Source organism: Nylanderia fulva, unplaced genomic scaffold (genome assembly GCF_048542155.1).
Source record: "Nylanderia fulva isolate GAGA-0341 unplaced genomic scaffold, ASM4854215v1 Scaffold22, whole genome shotgun sequence".
Classification (NCBI taxonomy): Eukaryota; Metazoa; Arthropoda; class Insecta; order Hymenoptera; family Formicidae; genus Nylanderia; species Nylanderia fulva.
The window spans coordinates 1,078,614-1,101,127 of NW_028190285.1; the positions used below are offsets into that span (position 1 = coordinate 1,078,614).

General features: G+C 34.0%; 1 protein-coding gene and 1 long non-coding RNA gene across 3 annotated transcripts in view; one reads left to right on the top strand and one right to left on the bottom strand.

Moving 5' to 3' along the window:
* Window positions 1-12,568, top strand: part of LOC114932655 (uncharacterized) — a 67,620-nt gene extending 55,052 nt beyond the window's left edge. Inside the window, exons 5-11 of the long non-coding RNA XR_003819940.2 lie at window positions 8,835-8,909; window positions 9,298-9,662; window positions 9,910-10,274; window positions 10,523-10,885; window positions 11,132-11,496; window positions 11,743-12,110; window positions 12,349-12,568. This is a non-coding gene — a long non-coding RNA (uncharacterized LOC114932655). The remainder of the gene's footprint in view (window positions 1-8,834; window positions 8,910-9,297; window positions 9,663-9,909; window positions 10,275-10,522; window positions 10,886-11,131; window positions 11,497-11,742; window positions 12,111-12,348) is intronic.
* Window positions 1-22,514, bottom strand: part of LOC114932654 (uncharacterized) — a 44,708-nt gene that overhangs the window by 12,833 nt on the left and 9,361 nt on the right. For both annotated transcript variants that reach the window (XM_029304958.2, XM_029304957.2), the window contains exons 2-7: window positions 16,819-17,073; window positions 14,743-15,688; window positions 7,749-7,903; window positions 4,967-5,216; window positions 1,553-1,771; window positions 25-220 (exon numbers count right to left, since the gene is read on the bottom strand). In XM_029304958.2, coding sequence (XP_029160791.1) covers window positions 25-220; window positions 1,553-1,771; window positions 4,967-5,216; window positions 7,749-7,903; window positions 14,743-15,688; window positions 16,819-17,052 — 2,000 coding nt within the window. In that variant the 5' untranslated portion in view covers window positions 17,053-17,073. The remainder of the gene's footprint in view (window positions 1-24; window positions 221-1,552; window positions 1,772-4,966; window positions 5,217-7,748; window positions 7,904-14,742; window positions 15,689-16,818; window positions 17,074-22,514) is intronic.

The window sequence follows — 22,514 nt, forward strand, 5'->3', positions numbered from 1 at the left end:
GAATACGCCAAAAAAATGACTTACCTTTCTGGTAAAGGGCATTCCAGAATTCTGCAGAAAGCCAGACCGATCGCCACTATTAGTATTACAAATACAACCGCGTACACCACGCACAGATGAATTAAAGAAAAAATATAGAGCGTTTTGTGACACCATCGATTGGGCGCGTACAACGAAACTTCGTATTCCGGCCACATTATATGCAGTATCCAATAATGTCCTGGAACAAAAAAAATAAAAGAGTATACGACACGATGAACGTACGAATCAACAGTTTTGAAATTTGAGCGATAGAATACAAAGGAAAATGCTATCAAGTTTAAACAATATTGGAACTGTATATTGAAAAAAATTTCTTTGAAAGTACGAGTAGACAAATTTTTTTTTTTCCTCGCTCGTTCGTTTTCGCATTCAACCAAAATTTTGCTCTTATTCGATCCAAAAACTTTCGAACTAGAATAACGACCTTATGCCTCGCGGAGTTATACGTGGCATACATATCAAGTGTGCTGGTGATTAAGCAACCTGCAATTACGTCCCGCACTCCGTCCAACTGTCGTGTTTCGTCATACGACACTCGCAAATTGGCGCACTCCATCAAATATAAATGTTGCACAGCGATACCTGGTCACGAACGGTTGGAATCAACATAACACAATGGATTTTGTAAACGCGAAATTTCTTTTTACACGCAGATTCGCATATAATACTTTTAACGCTTTATATTCCTTGTCATTTTACGTGAGCTCGCATTAACAGAAAATAAAAAAAAAATCTCAAGCTTTAAGAGAACAAAAATACAATGAATCTATCGATATAACATATTAGATACGAAACAAAAATATCAATTGTATACTGATATGAAAAAAAGAAGATAATTGTATATTTTAATCAAAGATAATGTCGCTCATTTCTGAAACATCTCGATTTATTTTTCATCATACACACAGAAGGTTAAAGCTATCCAACGCAAATTTAAACAAAGCCACTTAACTTAATATTTTTTTTTAAATTTACTCACAATGATAACATGGAACAGAAAACATTGCGTAATTAAGATCAATTTGTAAGGAAAAAAATATAATACACGCTACAATATTGCATAACACAAAAAGATCGCGAGAAAATTATTTTTCAAGCATTGTTTCATTCATTTAAATTATAAAATCCTTATATCGCGCAAAATTTTATTCAAACAATTTTATTTAAAAAACATAGGATAGTGATAAAATTAAATTAACTTGCCAAATAATGTAGAATAATTAATATAGAATAATTAAAGAGGAAAAATAAGTAAAATAAGAAAATTATGTAAAAAATGCACTTTTGGTTTCATTTTACGCAGTAATAATCTAATATTTATTCACGTTTGCATAAAGTAATTATGGAATCGTGCAATCGAATATTATAAAGCACGCGTTTTCGTAATACGGCTTTGCACTTGTTGAATAAATCCTCTGTGGTTTTACCGCTCGAAGAGTTTGAGTGCTGCTGGCACAGTATGTAGAAAACACCACACACATAATTCCGAATAAAATTTCAAATTGCTTACCTAACACGAACCATGCGACCAGGAAGCACGATAAAGCTATGGAGAGTAATTTCATAGGTGAGACTGGTCTGACGCCGGGAACGGATATCACTTCCGGCCTGCGAGAGCGTATCTGCGAATAAAGCGCCCAGAACATGCGCACGGCGCCCAGAACTCCTCCGATCAGCATATAGACAGGAATGTATGGCTCTTTCGGGCAATCCTTAATGAACTGTACACCTGCAACAAGAAACTCAAATATTTAACTACACGCGTTCGCAATTTACGATATAAAAAAATCCATACACACGTTCACATAGAAATTCTTTATAATATATATTTATATTTAAATATATGTATATATACATATATGTCTGTGTATGTGTAAAATTATTTCTGATTAAACATTCGATTTTACGTCAAATCGCATATGTATGACGGTATAAAATGTGATAATTGATGACACGACTTTTGTTTCTTCCCGTGAAATTTTTCTCGTTAACGGAGCTCTCTTTTATGACGTTTTCCATTTATATCAGTTTCTTTTACATTTGTGACACGAATATTTCATAGTTTGTACGCCAAGCAGCAATGACATATTACTATAATTTGCTGAATGCTTTCTCTCTCTCTCTCTCTCTCTCTCTCTCTCTCTCTCTCTCTTTCTATATATATATATATATATATATATATATATATATATATATATATATATGAACTCATTATTTTTGAAAAGAAAAGAAAACATCTCTTAATCGATATTCTTGCTCATCAATTAAGATCTAACGTATATATGATGCGCGTCATTATTCTGCGCTTTTTGTAACGCCAGCAAGGAATAATTTAGCATTAATTGCGTGTTGCCTGACGTCTATTCTGTATATCACGTCCTGATTCGACGTCCAACTTAGGATAACGTAACATGCAAACACCCTTCTCTACTGTACACTTGAACACGTTGTTATTATGCACATATTGTGCACATATGTAAACTATCAAATTTCTACTGCTACATAATCTCTCCGCGTTATTTTCGTAAAAAATATATTTTGTATATTTTTGCTACATGATAAGAAATCAATACAATTATTATAAATACTTAGACAGTTTTGCAAAGATAATATATAATACTTTTAAAAAAATTACATACATACATATATATATATATATATATATATATATAATATACTTATATGTGAGTATATATTATATTTGAAAAAAGAGGCATGTTAAAACAATTATATCATGTCAACTCCGGTTTAAATGCCTTTATTTCGAATGCAACGTTTGTAAATACGAAAGTATGTAACGATCGAATTTCGCATAAGACAAACGATCGGCAATCATGAAATGTCGATTGCTTCCTTTTCTCCTTCCGCAATCCAAGTTAGACAAGGTAATTTTCTTAATGGCATTCTAACACATTGAATCTTCGATGTGCTTCACATTGTTCCTTAAAGCAATTCTTTTTTTACGTTATCCTAAGATTTTTAAGTACCTTATCAAATATTTTTATGATCCTTTCATGTTTTTATGTCATAATTCATGAAATGTTTAAATCTCATTCGGCAATTTGCGGTCATTTTTCGTGGTTTGTCTAGGCTATTATGTTATCGATTGCAGTTCTTATCGGAATGACTTTGTCGGAAGGTGAATGCACCGAGCCTGCAATAAATTAGGTTGAGCTTCCATGCCCCTTATAGCGCGAATAACCGACTATAGTCGAGAAATTAAGTATGCTTGCATGCCGTAAGCTCAACACGCTAGCGATTCGCGTGTCGTAATCGTGGCAGCATTAATTAACTCGGAAACGATGTCATATACTTCGTAGAATTTCGAATGCTGTTACTCAATCCGGTCGGAAAACAAATGCACTTTTGCTGCATGTGGTACCGCAATTTATTTGGCTTAGAAAAAGGTACATTGCATTCAAATTGAGTATATTTAAATTACATGTAAATTATACATTTAAATTACGCGTTATGGAAAATTACAAAAGAATAAAATCGGAAAAATAAAATTTTATTTGATAAAAATAAAAATTTGTTAGCAGAAGTAGTTAGAGTATTTATTTTACACTGTCGTGCATATTTCTCCTCGTATTATTGAGAACATTTACTAAATATTTGCATTTTGCTGGTTGAAATTCTTTTCATAATAAAAATGCATTATTTACAATTTACATTTTATGGTAAACTTTTGCAACGCGAGAAATAAATAAGAAAAAAAGTATTTTGGTTGACAGATTTGTTTAAATTACTTTAGATTGAGCCTAAAGTTTAATTATACTCAATTTATAATTGCATTGGATTTCAAGAATATTAACAATTAATTAATGTTTTTTTTTCACAAATATTATTATGTTAGAAACAATCTAAGAAGAATACACTTTATTTAATGACTTAAATCTAATAAATTGGCATTGCATCGTATATTGCAAACAATACGTTTAATTGATAGATTGTAAACTGCACAAAAATAGTTAATTAAATCTCATTTATTTCTCCTAATAAAATTCTAGATTAGTATCGTTCACGATGTATGAAATATATTTATGTCAGAAAGACATTGGTAAAAGAATCTTATCTTTCAATTGATTCTCCGCATAAACTATCACTGAGAATCATTTTTCGCTATCTGAGACTCCGTACTTTTAATCCAGTTTCGATTCAGAAATTAATTGAAGAGTAATAAATTAACACCATAGTACTATTGGGTATTAAAAATTTCCTTTGATATTTGAAATTCCCATCGGATGTAATTCATAAAGGTACTTCCTTGAGAAAAGTTTAAGGTTAATAAAAGATTTCAATTCTCGAAAGATATGTAGTGAAGGAAATTTACATGAAAAAAGGCCGGAAGGTTTCGCAAAGTTTATTGAAACATGAAGAAGTTAAAGAGAACATCTTGTTCAATCATTTATTCTTCATCATTTTTTTTAAATGAACTGAATCTTCTCTCTTCTTATAAAATATTCATATGATAACTTTTTAAAGTAATATTAAGAAAGTATATAGCATTGAAAAGTAACAGGACGAAAGGATATTAAACGGCATTATATTATAAAGAGTGATATATTAACAGTATTTGAATTTTAAAAGTGCTATGATGATCAAAGAGTAGAGATAAGCTATATCACCTACCTAAGTCTCACGAGAGCCTCTCGTTAATTCTTAGCATAGATATATACTGAGTATCGATCTGCCACGTTTCTATGCGGAAATATAAGACGGATCGAACCGAGAGCAACCTCGGCAAAGCCACTCTTTCAACCTACTTATCCACTACTATTTATAATATAATATTCATTGTGCTGTTTGCATACTTTTTCTTATGCAATTAAATTATTCATGCGTGGTCAATTATCGGTCAAAGATCTTTCGATTTTTGCGTCAATATAATCGAAACCGTCATTATCCAATTCTCTTTACTCACCAAAGATGAACATCAAGATAGGCACAGTGGACAGACAGGTCAGACATATGGTGAATGTCATCGTCTTGCTGATGACTCTCAAGGCGCGAAAGACGAAATCGCAGATACCGTTTGCCTCTAGATGAGCGTCTTTCAGCTGAAATACGACCGAACCGTAAGTCGCAACACCGAGATTCGCGGTTTCCGCATCGCCCTTTTCAGGTGCCTTCGCACCGCTGGCGCAAAGCCGTCGCGACTCGTCGCCTGAAAGCTGAAAGGACACAAGACAGCTCAAATCAGATTTTCTCTCGTAATATAATACAATCTTGTTTTGACTGACAAGTTTATTCTGATTAATATACGCGCGACGTTAGACCGTATATATACCATACTATGGAAACGACTTGATAAAACTATAAAACGGAGGTATTTCAGTACTCATTCCTTTATCTTATTGTAATTTTATTTTACTAACATTATTTTCATTTTTTTTTTAAATTTTATTCTCATTACTTTGTATTAGTGTGCTGTACTGCGCTGTGTACCACTTTGTCTGCATTTTGCTGATTACAAAGTAATCCAATTAGCGACGGAGCAAGAGCGGTTTTTTCCGTCTTTCGCTAAAAACCCATGTTAACCAACACGCTCGTAATAGAGAAAGAAAGAAAAGAAAATTTAACAGCAGAATCCAGATTTTAAAAGCGATGCAAAAGCGATTCAAAGATTTTCTCAAAAATCATTCTGAAGCAATTCACATTTTTTTTAATGAATGAAAATTTAATATTCAAATTATAAAAGTGATAAAGTCATTCAATTAATAAGAAATGCAAAATGTAGTACTTTTTATATTTTAAAATTTGACAGTACGGATTAATTATTTATCGGTGACGAAAATCGAAACGTCGCGCAGATTTTGTATATACAAAGGATCAATTTATATTCCGTTTACCACTCGTACAAGGTGGATCCAATAAGCGATAGTAAAAAGCACGAGCGCAGAGCCTTGCCGTACGGCTGCTGACACGTCTCTTATTTCTCACCGTCGATTCTCGCTCTACATCGTACGAAATTGATCTTTTGAGAGGTCCTCGGCTAGCATGCACACATCTCAAGCAGGGTTTTCGCGCGGGAAATAAGCAGCGGATGTGATCTGTGTAGGAGAAATTTAAGCTGTCACGAACAGAGTACGCTCGTACCTTTGATATGTCCCACACATATTTTCGCACTTTAATTTTCACACCGCGAAATTGCAGCATGCATTTTTTAACAAATTTCAACCATTCGCACATCAGCTTTATCATAAATATGTTATTATGATGAATCCTGTTATTTATTGTCGAATTAAAATGCATCAGTCATTGGTTATTTCTCGAATAAATTTTATATATTTATAGTTTATAAATATATATAGAGTATCCTAAATTTTTTGATCAATTTCGATATATGTATGTATACATATACAATTATGTGAATAAAAATTCGAAATTGATCAAAGATTTAGAATACACTCTGTACATTTTTATTTTCAATATTGATAATTTATTTTGCTTTAAAATCAGAAATGAAAGATAGTGTACAAAGAAATATAAATTCTTTCGGACTCATTAAGGTTTTCCGAGTAAAAGGGCAAAGGGCAAAGCTCGAGAAATAGAGGCGTGGAGAATATATCGTGACGAAGCTACCGGTAGTAGTATCGTTACTTACTACCTCGCGTGCATTGTAGCAACATATCGTGCCAACCTGTGTCTGTACCGGAAACCAGTCCGGAATGCAATTTTAGATCGTGTTATTTTTCTAAGAGAGAGAGAGGACCTTCTTTTTCGTTGACAGATAGTAATATACGAATTGGAAGTATTTTTCTATATTTTAATTAGAGTTAATTAACTTTGTATGTTATATATTACGTGTGATTTTATAATTTGACACTTCAAAATGTACTAATCTCAGGGTAATTAAGTCGTCTGTTTTCTTATAACATCTATTCTACAAGGTTTCCAACATTTTTCTGTTTTTGTAATCAAACTTAAACGAATTTTATAAAAATAAAAATGGAAAAGAGTTGCGAAGCCGACGTCTCTAAAGCAATAACGAAGAAAATTACTTTAAAATTTTTATGAAGATAAACGCGAGAGGTTAAGCGACGAGGGAAAAAACAGGAAATAACGCCTCTACACGAGTTCACGTTACATTCAATCGAATTTTAATACGGTGAAAATATATTTGACAAAACGCAATATATTTTCTAAAAATAATGTATTATTATATTGTAATATAATAATGCGATTATATAAAGAGAATTAAAAAAAATTTTAAAGGATAAAAAAAGGAAAATGATATAGTAATGTATATCTATGTATATAACGGTAATAATAACATAATATTTTCTGTAATGATATAATAGCATAATACTCATACTGAAATAATACAATTACAATAAGTTGAATCAAACTCGGAGAGTCCGTATCCGAAAAAAGTTTTCATCCTTTCTTTCTCTCAACTCGTGGTTTAGAAAAGTTGCCTTGTTAGCGGAGTTAACGGAGAAAAAGTGTCGTAGTTTTTTTGTCTGCATTCGTTTCACGTCGTCGTAGTAATCACTACACTACGAATGATACATAACAAAGATATCCTGTCAGATTATTCGCGTGTATATACATATCTGTTCAGTCAGAAAAGTGGCACGTCTTTCAAGTTGCATTTCACGGCATTGGTAATGCAACTGGAACGTAACGGCGGAAAGAAAATTCCTCGAATATTGCAGATCGGAAAATGGCAATGAGCGCGATATAAAAGAAGGCACAGTTACCTGCGAAACGGAACTGCTGGCTCGCCTGGAATCAGCCCAGGCGTTTGTCCCATATCCCAGATTGACCTGTGCGGCTCCGCTTCCGCCCGATCTGACACTTCCCGAGCTCACTTCTCTTTGGCGATAAGGCGAGGAACTTCGGTTTCTCGTGCTCCCTGGACAGACGCAAATATTTGAATTTCTCGACATCCCTTCAAAGCTCCGCTTAATCTTGCGCGATGTCTCTCTCTCTTCCTGTATTTACGGCTATATTTATGTACGGCAGAAATACTCTTGCATAGATAAAGAAATTGCAAAAGCAAGTCACGCATTTCAAACTTATTGACAATGTATCCACGTCTATATCTTCTATCGGTTTCAAATTTCTTTTCTGTAATTGGGTATGTGTAACGTATTTTGAATTTCTTGAATTATGCAAAATTTTACATAAATTTTATATTTTTTAAATATAACATCGATAAGATTGTAATACAATTTTATTTATATTTGTTTGAATTTTTTATTACTCTATTAATTTCCGATTTTGTTTGTTTTGATGTGTTTGTAATTACAATGAATATTAGATAACTGTACGTAGTTATGAACTCTGGACAATGCCCTAATTAACAATGCTAGCATGTGATCTAATTTATATTCTCCTCTCACATGTTCTGTACGAATTTCGCCTGTTGTAAAGAGACTACATGTACTGCAAACTCAGACGATGAGATATCTTTGTCAACAAGCTTCCGCGTAATGCGTGCTGCTTCGTGCGATAAATCCGCGCTTTCAATTTACAGAATACGAATCCCATCTGCTGGAGAGATTTCGATTATTGCGCCGTTCCTCGCAATTCGCCGCGAAATTTATCGACTTCGCCTGTGCCTACCTAACTTATAGTAAAGAGGCCAATCTCGTATCGTATCGATCTTATACGAATAAAATTACGTAAATTCTGAGCGATAGAAATGTAAGGAAGCATTTTATATAATATTTGCATATAATAAGAATTACTGTAATAAATATAACATTTGAAAAATAATTGCAAAATTATCAAATATTATAATGAATTATTCATTTAGTATTTGCATTTGTATTTTGTTTCAGAAAATCCAAGGAGAAACACCCTGCCGATTTCGCCGATTATGGACACACGCAATCTCTTTTCGCAGTGCGAAGTAGGTAAGTGCGAATATATATTAGACATATATTTTTCGATTTCGTGACTGATGCTAATTTGGAAATTGTTAAACATTAATAAGCATTATGCACGCGCGACAAAATCAGGCAATATTTGCACAACCGAAACATCAATGTACATACATATGATGTTAATTATCGCTGGAGTAAATGCTCCTCATTTGCCTTGTATTTGATTTCGCGCTTTTATTACAGCATCAAAAAAATTTGTAACATCAAAAAAAAGTTTTAATATAAAAAAATGATCAATCTGTTCCAAAAAAATTAACGACGAATAATTCTTGCAAAATACATATTACCATCATGTATATGCAAAACACGTGTTGTATGTTTCGCATAGTCTAATGTATCGAATATTTTAACATTGCAGATGTCGGATCCGTGATAAAATCTGTGACGAGTCGGGAGCGCCGAATTTAATAGCGACGAACGAACGTTTCGATCTACCTATTGGATTACGCGGTCGGGCAACTCGCGATTATTTAAAATCGACGTTCGTCGCTTCGCGAATATATCTGTGACAAGTCGGGAGTGTCGAATTTAATAGCGACGAACGAACGTCTCGATCTATGCCTATTGGATTATGCGGTCGGGCAACTCGCGATCATTTAAACTCGACGTTCGTCGCTTCGCGAATTCGTGTCAGTTTGAGTGTTCGTCGTACAATTTGTGATATGTGTCGAGGATATCTTCCAACATTGTAGGGTTGATTGCGAGACGATGATGCATCGGCTGGTGAGTCTATCAATTATTTATTTTATTCATTTATTAATATTTATATATCTAACTGAATATTGTGAAAAATTAAATAGCCAAAAAAATTTGTAACATGAAAAAAGTTTTAATATATAGAATTATCAATCTGTTTCAAAAATATTAACGACGAATAATTTTTGCAAAATACATATTACCATCATGTATATGCAAAACACGTGTTGTATATTTCGCATAGTCTAATGTATCGAATATTTTAACATTGCAGATGTCGGATCCGTGATAAAATCTGTGACGAGTCGGGAGTGCCGAATTTAATAGCGACGAACGAACGTTTCGATCTACCTATTGGATTACGCGGTCGTGCAACTCGCGATAATTTAAAATCGACGTTCGTCGCTTCGCGAATGTATCTGTGACAAGTCGGGAGTGTCGAATTTAATAGCGACGAACGAACGTCTCGATCTATGCCTATTGGATTACGCGGTCGGGCAACTCGCGATCATTTAAACTCGACGTTCGTCGCTTCGCGAATTCGTGTCAGTTTGAGTGTTCGTCGTACAATTTGTGATATGTGTCGCGGATATCTTCCAACATTGTAGGGTTGATTGCGAGACGATGATGCATCAGCTAGTGAGTCTATCAATTATTTATTTTATTCATTTATTAATATTTATATATCTAACTGAATATTGTGAAAAATTAAATAGCGAAAAAAATGTGTACCATGAAAAAAGTTTTAATTTACAGAAATTATCAATCTGTTTCAAAAATATTAACGACGAATAATTCTTGCAAAGTACATATTATCATCATGTATATGCAAAACACGTCTTGTATATTTCGCATAGTCTAATGTCTCAAATATTTTAACATTGCAGATGTCGGATCTGTGATAAAATCTGTGACGAGTCGGGAGTGCCGAATTTAATAGCGACGAACGAACGTCTCGATCTACCTATTGGATTACGCGGTCGGGCAACTCGCGATTATTTAAAATCGACGTTTGTCGCTTCGCGAATGTATCTATGACGAGTCGGGAGTGTCGAATTTAATAGCGACGAACGAACGTCTCGATCTATGCCTATTGGATTACGCGGTCGGGCAACTCGCGATCATTTAAACTCGACGTTCGTCGCTTCGCGAATTCGTGTCAGTTTGAGTTTTCGTCGTACAATTTGTGATATGTATCGCAGATATCTTCCAACATTGTAGGGTATTGCTAGACGATGATACATCGGCTGGTGAGTCTATCAATTATTTATTTTATTTATTTATTAATATTTATATATCTAACTGAATATTGTGAAAAATTAAATAGCCAAAAAAATTTGTAACATGAAAAAAGTTTTAATATACAAAAATTATCAATCTGTTTCAAAAATATTAACGACGAATAATTCTTGCAAAATACATATTACCATCATGTGTATGCAAAACACGTGTTGTATGTTTCACAGTCTAATGTATCGAATATTTTAACATTGCAGATGTTGGATCCGTGATAAAATCTGTGACGAGTCGGGAGTGCCGAATTTAATAGCGACGAACGAACGTCTCGATCTACCTATTGGATTACGCGGTCGGGCAACTCGCGATTATTTAAAATCGACGTTCGTCGCTTCGCGAATGTATCTATGACGAGTCGGGAGTGTCGAATTTAATAGCGACGAACGAACGTCTCGATCTATGCCTATTGGATTACGCGGTCGGGCAACTCGCGATCATTTAAACTCGACGTTCGTCGCTTCGCGAATTCGTGTCAGTTTGAGTGTTCGTCGTACAATTTGTGATATGTATCGCAGATATCTTCCAACATTGTAGGGTTGATTGCGAGACGATGATGCATCGGCTGGTGAGTCTATCAATTATTTATTTTATTTATTTATTAATATTTATATATCTAACTGAATATTGTGAAAAATTAAATAGCCAAAAAAATTTGTAACATGAAAAAAGTTTTAATATACAAAAATTATCAATCTGTTTCAAAAATATTAACGACGAATAATTCTTGCAAAATACATATTACCATCATGTGTATGCAAAACACGTGTTGTATGTTTCGCAGTCTAATGTATCGAATATTTTAACATTGCAGATGTTGGATCCGTGATAAAATCTGTGACGAGTCGGGAGTGCCGAATTTAATAGCGACGAACGAACGTCTCGATCTACCTATTGGATTACGCGGTCGGGCAACTCGCGATTATTTAAAATCGACGTTCGTCGCTTCGCGAATGTATCTATGACGAGTCGGGAGTGTCGAATTTAATAGCGACGAACGAACGTCTCGATCTATGCCTATTGGATTACGCGGTCGGGCAACTCGCGATCATTTAAACTCGACGTTCGTCGCTTCGCGAATTCGTCGTGTCAGTTTGAGTGTTCGTCGTACAATTTGTGATATGTATCGCGGATATCTTCCAACATTGTAGGGTTGATTGCGAGACGATGATGCATCGACTGGTGAGTCTATCAATTATTTATTTTATTTATTTATATATCTAACTGAATATTGTGAAAAATTAAATAGCCAAAAAAATTTGTAACATGAAAAAAGTTTTAATATACAGAAATTATCAATCTGTTTCAAAAATATTAACGACGAATAATTCTTGCAAAGTACATATTGTCATCATGTATATGCAAAACACGTGTTGTATATTTCGCACAGTCTAATGTCTCAAATATTTTAACATTGCAGGTGTCGGATCTGTGATAAAATCTGTGACGAGTCGGGAGTGCCGAATTTAATAGCGACGAACGAACGTCTCGATCTACCTATTGGATTACGCGGTCGGGCAACTCGCGATTATTTAAACTCGACGTTCGTCGCTTCGCGAATTCGAGTCAGTTCAAGTATTATGATATATGTTGCGGATATCTTCCAACATTGCGGGATTGATTGCGAAACGACAATGCATCGGCCGGTGAGTCTATTAATTGTTTATTTTATTCATTTAATATATATATATATATATATATATATATATATAATTGAATATATTACGAATTAAATAGCCACATAGTCATTAACTTCTTTGTAATTAAATATCAACATATATCTCGAATGTCTTAAAATCGCGCGAATATATAATGTGTATAGTGGAAATATCAAATTGAACAATGGATAATCGTCTACTTATTATCTGCCCTTCCTCTTTTTTCACAATTATTTATAATCGGTGTCCATCGCTTCATTCGTGCGAGTGTTAATCGCGAAACACTCTAACACGCTGAAGTGCATACATTAAATAAGAGACCAGTTTGCATAGGTTTGCCTAAGTTGAATTTCGAGACTTACAATTTAATACTACCACATCAAAAACATATAAGTTTTTGAGCTATCAATAGAGCATTAGATCTCTAATTATAATATTATATTTAAATTTAATTTCATAATCTTGATAAAAATATAATGTGTCTCTTCATTCGACTAATACAATTATCACCACTAAAAATTGAATTTTTGTTAAAAAAGTTGATAAATTAATCTTAAAATATTAGGGCAAAACGGGGTAAAATTAATCTGCTCGAAAATTATTTTTATATTATCTAGGTTATCCTCTAATTTTTCTAATTTAGAATATCATGCTATATTTATAATTGTGTATACAATGATATTATCGATCGAAAGTCGATTGAAAATATTTTTCATCCATCTGAAAATTGCAATAAATTTCACTGGACGGGCAAAATTAGCCTGTCCTATTATAATTTATTTATTATAAATTTAACTGTCCAAGTATAAAGAGAAAATTAAAGGAAAGAATAGAAAAGCGCGCGTTGCTTTTAATAGCGGCTCTGTGAATGTTATCGGATTGTTCTCAACTTGACGATATTATTTTACACTACTTGACAAATCGTTCTTTCCATTTCTGCATGATGTGCTATTTCGAAGCATGAATGGCTGTCGTATCTATGAAAAGAGTATCGGGTGTACGACATCGTATGGCAATTGAGAGTGTATACGCGCAAGAATGTATCGCTCGGCAATCAATTTCCGCCACTCGAGATATATTATCCGCATCTATCGCATTCGATATGCCTCGGGCTTGCCAAGTGAAACGAACGAAACCTAATCGGTCTCTCCGGAGACCTGACGTCGAGTTGTACAGTAATGAGCGTCAAATTGCTATTGCAATCCCGGAGGAGATATGCTACCTTGAGGCAAATTTTCAATCCTTAAATGCGAGGAATAATCGCGTGAAATTTTATAAATTTTGAATATTTTTATGCCATTTTTTCTTATTACATATATTACATATTAGCAGGATACTTCTACTCAGTACACTATTTGACAAGCATCGATTTTTAATATTTATCAATTTCAAACATATATAAAATATATATGCTGTGAAATATATATATAATATGAAGGCTCGTGCAAGTTTATTATTTTTAACGTCATTAATAATCCTGCAGGATTGTTAATGACATTAAAAAGAAAAGTACTTTTGCGCAAGAATATTTCGCTGCAGGATTTTAACGACATTTTTTTACTTATAACTATAATTTCTCTCGAGCTAATTAAATAGATAATTGTTTAATTTTGCTATGGTATGATTAACATATTCGTAAGCGTATTATTTGGGGGGAATATCTAACCGCATTTATAGCAAACACAAATGTTTCCTCGCACATTGTGCTACGTTTCACCACGACACTATAATTTCGTGAGGAAGGTTATGCATTGATTTCAGTACTCGAACACAGAGCGTTGCGGTTTGAATATGTCCAAGGACCACATATTCGCGGTAGTTTGCGTATCAAAGTTACGCATCATCGGTTGTGATGCAGAGAAACGAATCCTCAATAATCTCATCATAATTTTGTGCATTTAATTGTGCCGTAATAGAAAAAAATCAGCCCCAACTCGAAGTTTCTTCCTTATAGTATAATAGAAATTCTAATTATTTATAGAGATCAAAATAATTATTTATTAATTATTTATAGATTAGAAAAACAGAAAATATATAGAAGAGAAAGAGAGAGATTAATCGAAAAATTCAAAAATTAATAAAGTATTCGAATGATAAAAAATATTTAAAAGAATTTTATATATAGGTATATATATATATATATTTATTTTGTTTACCTTGATCTGCAGAAGCTCTTCTAGGATCTTGTAAACCCAAGTTGCCTCGTGGCGCTCTTCTATCTTGATGCCCACCGAGACTCCCCCTAGGACTCCTATCGATCCCTTCAGGCCCAATGCTCCCTCTGGGACTTCTACTCTCGTCGTCGTTAATCGCTCCAAGAGAACCCCTCGAATGTCTATCAACGTCGTTTACACCTATGCTGCCGCGAGGCGACCGATTCGTCTGATCGTGCGGCACGATCGATCCTCTCGGGCTCCTGTTACTCTCCGGACATATCGATCCACGCGGAGACCGATTCGCGGGGTCTGGCGCTATCGATCCTCTGGGCGATCTGTTGGGATCTGGTGCGATCGAACCGCGGGGACTCTGATTCAGGCACTCGGAGGCTATCGAACCGCGGGGACTTCTATCTACATCCATCGGCGTGATACTTGCTCTCGGTATTCTGTGCACGTCCGGACAAATCGAGCCGCGCGGACTTCGATCGAAATCCAGATTCGCCATGCTGCCGCGCGGACTCCTCGTCGAGTCGGGTACCAACGAGTGCCTGGGGCTACGGATAGCAGCCGCGAGTGCGTTACCATTTTCCGGTAGCAAAGAAATCCTAGACGAGCCGATCGCTATGCTGTTTCGCGGACTTCGGTTGTAAGTTACGTCCGGTACAAGCGAATTCCTGGGACTGAGCGACGAGTCCGGCACCAGCGAGTGACGCGGACTTAACGCTACTTCCGGCGTGAGGCTACATCGCGGTGAACGCACCACATCGGGTACTAGACTGTTTCGCGGGCTCCTGTTGGAATCCGGTATGAGAGAACCCCGCGGGCTTCTACAGTAATCGTCAGGTATCAGAGAATTTCGTGGGCTGCGGCTTGCCTCGGGCACCAGAGAGTTGCGACTGGCGCCATACTGTTCGAGATCTGGCAAAATTCTGCGACTGATTCCCTGAAATAAATCGTAGAGATATTCTAAAACACACTGTCTTTTCGATCTATTTCATTATTGACAAAGTAGAGGGAACACGGAAAGTTATCGAAACAGAAAAATCTCAATTTTCAACTTTAAATTTCATTTTAAATTTTTATTCAGAAAGATCGCGATATAATTCGCTTTCTTATTTTTACATAAATTAGCTTTGTCGGGAAGATTACAAGAAAGTAAATTTACTCGTCGCTTGTTTCTCCACAAAATGAATTTCTCATTAAGTATGTATTTACATTAATTGATTTTTGCTTTTATTCGAAATTATATTAAAGATGTGTGCATAAATATTATCATTCATATCTCCACGATGTATCTAGTTTAATTAACAGAGAGACAAATTTATCTGTGAAAGCAAAGCCACATGCTCGCGAAACATGTCGAAACGCTCGATTGAATTGAATGGATTTTAATCATTTTAACGATCATAGTGTAAAGCCAACCGGTAGCTTTCAAACGCAAACCTACATTGCGTACCAATCATCCGCTAATGAATAACATGTGATAGCAATCTATCTGCCGTGAAAATTTCATGACGTCAAAATTTTGTGGATAAAATGATATAGAAAACGCGTGACAAAAAGCTTGTATTTGGTTTCATCAATGAGTACGCTTACATTAAACATACAATCGCGCATATTCTCTCAATAATTGAATATTCCGTATAATATAGCATTTCCCGAAGAGAGAGAGAGAGAGAGAAAACAAATAAAAAACATAGGAAAACGATTTTCTGCATTTTTTAAGCAAATTCGGCCGACTGAGAATCTCACAATTGATTGCATTTATTAGTTACACTCTACATAACCACTAGTAAAAATATTTGCCGAGTTAAATTGCTCAAATTATTCCCGACGGTTTTAAAAATCCAGGCACAGCCCCTTATATATATAACTATATATATATATATTCAAACAATTTCCCAGGGAAAATAAGCTTTTAAATTTACAATCCTCCGTCTTATAGATGTACATATATCAAGACGAAATTCAGGGTCTACTGTATACCAATGTAATACCGGCAGGAAATTATGTATATAACGAAATTATACAGGAATTCGAGAGAAAGAGAAATATAAGAGGGTGAATACTAACCTCATCAGGGGAGTCACTCTCAGTATCCAGAGCGATATTCGGGACCATGCTACCCCTCGGCGATCTCTGTCTTTCCATCGCTTCGCCGGGGCTGCTTGGCAAAATGAGAGGCTTTTCGGTAGCGACGCTTGCACGTCGACCTCGCATCGTCGAAGACACCCCTACCGGCTGGCTCGAGTTAGCCACGCTTGGCGACGCTCGTCGGCGCCGCGACGAAGCGCTTCGGTGTAACATCACGGTGACATTCTCTTACCCCTGTCACACAATATAATTTTTATCGTTATCATTCATCAAGTATACATATATCTCAATCTCGTTATCGATAAATATTCTATAAATATTTACAAAAAATCATTAGCATAAATTAATATGAATCGCTACACTGGAAAAAAAATGTCGTTGCATAACAAATATTCTGTTCAAAAATGGGCGAAACAGAATTACTGCGGTTGAATATCTGCGGTCAGAATTCCTTTTAGTATAACAAATATTTTGTTTGCGCAAACAACTGATTTGTTATGCAAACAAGATGCTTGTTGTATTAAAAGGAATTCTTTGGTAGATTTAATAACATAACCAGTAATTCTGTTTCGTCCATTTTATAATAGAATTTTTGTTAATATAACATTTTTTTCCAGTGTATTAGTAATTCGAATGGAATACTTTTCTATGGAAGAAATATACTAAATAAGATATTTAATAAATAAAAAATATGTTACGAGTTACTTTATATATTGTAGAATATATTGAAATAACTCATTATATTAATTAAATGAGAAGCACGACTTTTACTTTTGAGTAGCTTGTTAATTTCCGATTAATGCAATGTCTGACAGAAACTTTGGGTTTTTTGTATCTTTGCAATGAAAAAAAATGTTTTACTTTATAATATGAACCCGCATCATTAGCATAATGCATAATACACTTAAAAATCCTTTGAAAATTATTCGCGTAACAAAAATTAAAAATTAAAAAAACGCGACAATATATAAATTTCATTGCTTTGTTTTTCTTTTGAAAATACATAAAAAATCGCACACATCGAGATAATTAAAATTACCGTATAAAAGGTCATCTCAATACGTTATTATATAATGATATTATATAATTTAAATGATTAAAGAATATTTTAAAATAAAAATACAAAAATTTAAAACAAATTCTGTGAGTTAGGCCATTCTTTTGTAATTGCGCGCACTATCCACACGTTTAATATAATACATGTATACATCTAATTAACTACATCCTAAATAATCAATTAAATGCCCAATTGGGATTTCCTAGAACATCCTTCGTAAATATACGCTGCCAGGATAGCTTCTACCAGGAAGATGACCCAGATAAGTGCACAGTTCGGTTTGATGCATTATATTACACCCCCTTAATTCCTCGACCCTTAACTACGACATGCATTTTGATGTTCCGTTAAGAGCGTGTCTCATCGCTCTTCTCTATATAGGACGTGCATATATTATTATTGATCGCGATTAATTTACGGCCGGATATTGCACGTCGCGAAAATGAACAATACGCGATAACAGAAAATCTTTCATACCAAGTACAACGTACAAAAATATATTACGCAATTCAATTTAAATAATGCATATACATGTATTTCGATTAAAACGTACGAGTATCAGTTTATATGATTATTTATTTACCAAAAGTTATAATAAAACAGAATAATAACTAGGAAATTAAACACCTGTTTATTCACATGTTCTGTAATTAAACAAGAAATGCGAAGGCGCGCGAATACGAAAGGACATGTATTCGGAAAATATAACCATCGTCAACGTGGATGAATGATCGATATCGTTAATTGTTTTGTCGAACGCAATCGACACGATGAATAAAACTTGTTTGTATTTTATACAATGTCTGGCAGATAAATTCGGCAGAATTGCGATAAAAACTTTATTGAGAGAGAGAAAGAGAGATGTTTTTTTTTTTGTGTGTGTCACATACATATATATTTAATAAATAAAAAGTAATATAATTTTTGTTAACAACTGAAATGATACATTTTTAATTGGGTAATAATTTAACTCCATTAGTAATATCCATATAAAAGTTAAACAAATATAATATACTAGTAAGATGTCTTTTTTCTTGTGTTATGTCAATCTCACAAATTATTTCTATGTAGTTTTTATGTAAATGGATCCCTATGGAAATTTTCGCATAAATATAATTTATAGGACATCTTTGAAATGAGTCTGCAGCGCGTAAATTATTGAATACTTTTATTGCAGTCTCTAGCATTTTATTACAGCGTAGCTTCTACATCGCTTTGATACAAATAATCTGAATTAGAAAGATCATAATAATTCTCAGTAACTATCTTTTAGCAATTTCATAAAATCTACCGGTGAAATTCAGTCAGAAATTCGGATTCAGTGGATATGCGTTTCTCATGATTAAAATAAAAAGTGGCTTGAAATCTAATCACGAAAAACTTTTCGCACTAAATGTAAGATGATTCTTGTGCAACTCTCCAAACAGAATTGCGATTTTTGGAGGAAAGTTTTTGACAGAAATTTCACGGTAAAATATCTCATGCGAAAACAAAGATCGCATGTAAGAGCGCTGTCTGCCTACACGTTTTCCTTATCTACTGCGCAAGCCACTTAGACCATGTGTGTATATACAACCAGATGTATACATTTTCGAGATGTGCAAAGCTTCTATATAGACATGCATTTTGTATGCTAACATTTCTTGTCAAGATACACCTCCGCGGTCTTTGTCTCTTTGCTCGAAGTTTTAACAAAGACTACTATCGAGTAACCTCGTAAATCTACGAATATAATCAAAGTATACGCGACACACAATAGAATTTCAAAGTGAGACTTTCGTAATTCAGCGACCTCAGAGGAAACTGTCGACGTCGTTACCATATCATGCAAGAACGACACGTTTGTTCAGCGGCACCGTTCGATGAAAACGCTGAAAACATTTCGCTGACATTTAATAGTTATGACGTGCGCTTGTTATTTTATCGCCCACGTGAGAGTCTTTCTGCGTTAAGTCAACTTCGCAATTCTCGCATCGTCGCAAGATTATATATATGTGTTATATCAACGTCGGCATTTTCCTCGGACTATGCGATTACATCGACAAGTTCACGATTACATCGACAGTTAAGTCAGTTTGCGTAAGTTTCAAGGATACTCAACCAATCAATGTTCTATTGATATTGATTGAGTAACGCGAGTAATTAATAATATACACGATGGTGCATTGCAACATGCTGTTATCACGATATTTTGCGATTACACAAATCATGTCCAAATTAATTAATTTGAATACACTTAAATATAGCATTGTGCTTTAATGGACTGCGAAATGCACAGGTTAACTATTAGTGCCAAATTACACAAAAACAGAATTAGAAAGTTAATTATTTTGCTCTACATTATTTTTGTTATCAAATAAAATTTGGTACTTTTTAATTTAATAACCAAATAAAATGTAACGCTATCAAAATTTATAAAGCTAAAAACATAGTAAGGCTTTTCTTCGCGTAAAATAAATTTTGAAATATTTCTAAAAACTAATCATAATAAACATAACCGTAATAATACACATTACAACAGTGCAACAATATTAATTGTATCTAACAACATTCAGAATAATTACCTATTTAAATGCAGTAATGCGTTAATGGACCATAAAATAAGCCGACAAAATAACATCAACAAATATTCCTATTTGTTAAATATGAAGAGTAATTAATCGAACCGCATGAAAATTTGTTGCGAATATGATTTCAAAAAATTTCGTTTTATTCCGATCGGAAAATGGCGTGGGAAAACGCGTAGGATGCAACTAATCATGTATTCTTCCAAGTTTTTAGAGGAATATAAAAACAGTTAATAAATATAAAAAAACATCACTAAAAAAAGCGTAACTTCTATAAATTCTCGAGGAAAATTCCATCGCGCGAGATACATGAATTTTTCCAATAAAAAAAGAAGAGATATATATAGAAACATTTGACGACATCGGAAATATCCATTAAATGTCTGATATGTTGAGAATCACGGCTGGAACGACAAAGTACTGAAAGTTAATTAATCGGAGCATACAGAGCGCGGTCAATTATTTGTCGCGATACTTCGATAAATCGACTCTCCGTTGTAGGCCAAGCCATATTTTACTCGTTCTACAAGCCAGTTACGGCCATCTGGCACGAACAGTCTTATACTACTTGTGAACCAGAATGTATGTATCTATGATACTTGCTGCATCTAAATTACGCTGCGAAGATTAATTTTGCGTATTCACGACGGATCGCAAGAGGCGATCCAAGAGGTTCGCATACGTCCATTACTGCTTAATCTCTTAGAACATAATTACCATGTCGTATCACATGCCTGAAGAGACATATGAATTATTAAGTGAACAAGGAACGGCATTAATGAAGATAGAATGCGACGCGAGTTCGTAACGAATGTTCTCTGATCTCTCTTTCCGCATTTCTCTCGTGAAATTGAAACTTCTACGCGGTTCGAGTTCTTAAGTTATTGAATGCTTAATGCCGAGTATGACAATTAAACTTCGAGGTGAAATGCATTCAGTGTACGTATATGGCAAATGTATCATTGCGCGAGAAAGTTTCACAGTAGTTATACATATTAGTTTAAATTATTAAAACCAAATTAAAAGATCAACTTCAGATTGACATCCGTTACATTTATTACAATTTTTATATTCACGCCAGTAATAAAAATGTGCCATGCTGATGATTTTCTAATAATATTTTCAAGAGTTCTATACGTACATTATAAAATTAATGTTAAAGAGTTTTGGTCACATTAACTATTTTTTAAATAATTTTCGACAATTATATTCAGCACGAAGTTTTCACTTATGTGCTGTGCATGGATATTAAGAATGGATTAAAAATTATTAATTAATGAAATATCAATCTGAAAAGTTACAGATTGATCTCAAACAAAACTATCGAATATTTTAGAGGAGAGGGTATATCGTGTTAGGTTCGCGAAGTTAGCATGACATATTTTCAATTTGATTTTTTAATATAAGGGTTGCGGAACTTCATTAATTTTTATCAAGAACTACGAAAAGTACTATTAGAACTAGAACTCTTAGTATTTTTTTTTAATTCATAGTGTCGCACCAATAACTTCACAGACGCTACTTTTGATTTCTTATTCAAGTTATTAATTATTATTATTGTCATATAGGTTTAAAATTTATCAATCACACAACGGCATAAAATCAATAAAGAATAAAGTAAAGTCAATATTCAATAAAAAATATAGTATTAGTAAATTATTATAAAAGTAACTCATTACCAAACTGTTATCCGAGCAGTAAATCATTTTGACTTAATCATTCGATCATTTATCAATCATTTTTGAGTTTTGGAGCAAACCTGGTATCAGCGCGCAAATGAAGGCGATGTAATTAATCACATGCATCACTCTATTAAAACCTTCGTAATACCCAGATATAATCTGAAAACGTTTATTAAACTTCGATCGGTGCTGCACATAATCGTACGGAAAAAATTAACTAATAACAGAGGCTAATCAAAAGATGCATGATTAAAATTAACGATTTTACCGGTATAATTGAACAAAATTCACAGAAAAAACGAAGAGTATAAAACTACTTCTAGATATACGGATCAAGCGATTATTCTGACCGCCGTACTCCTTTCAACC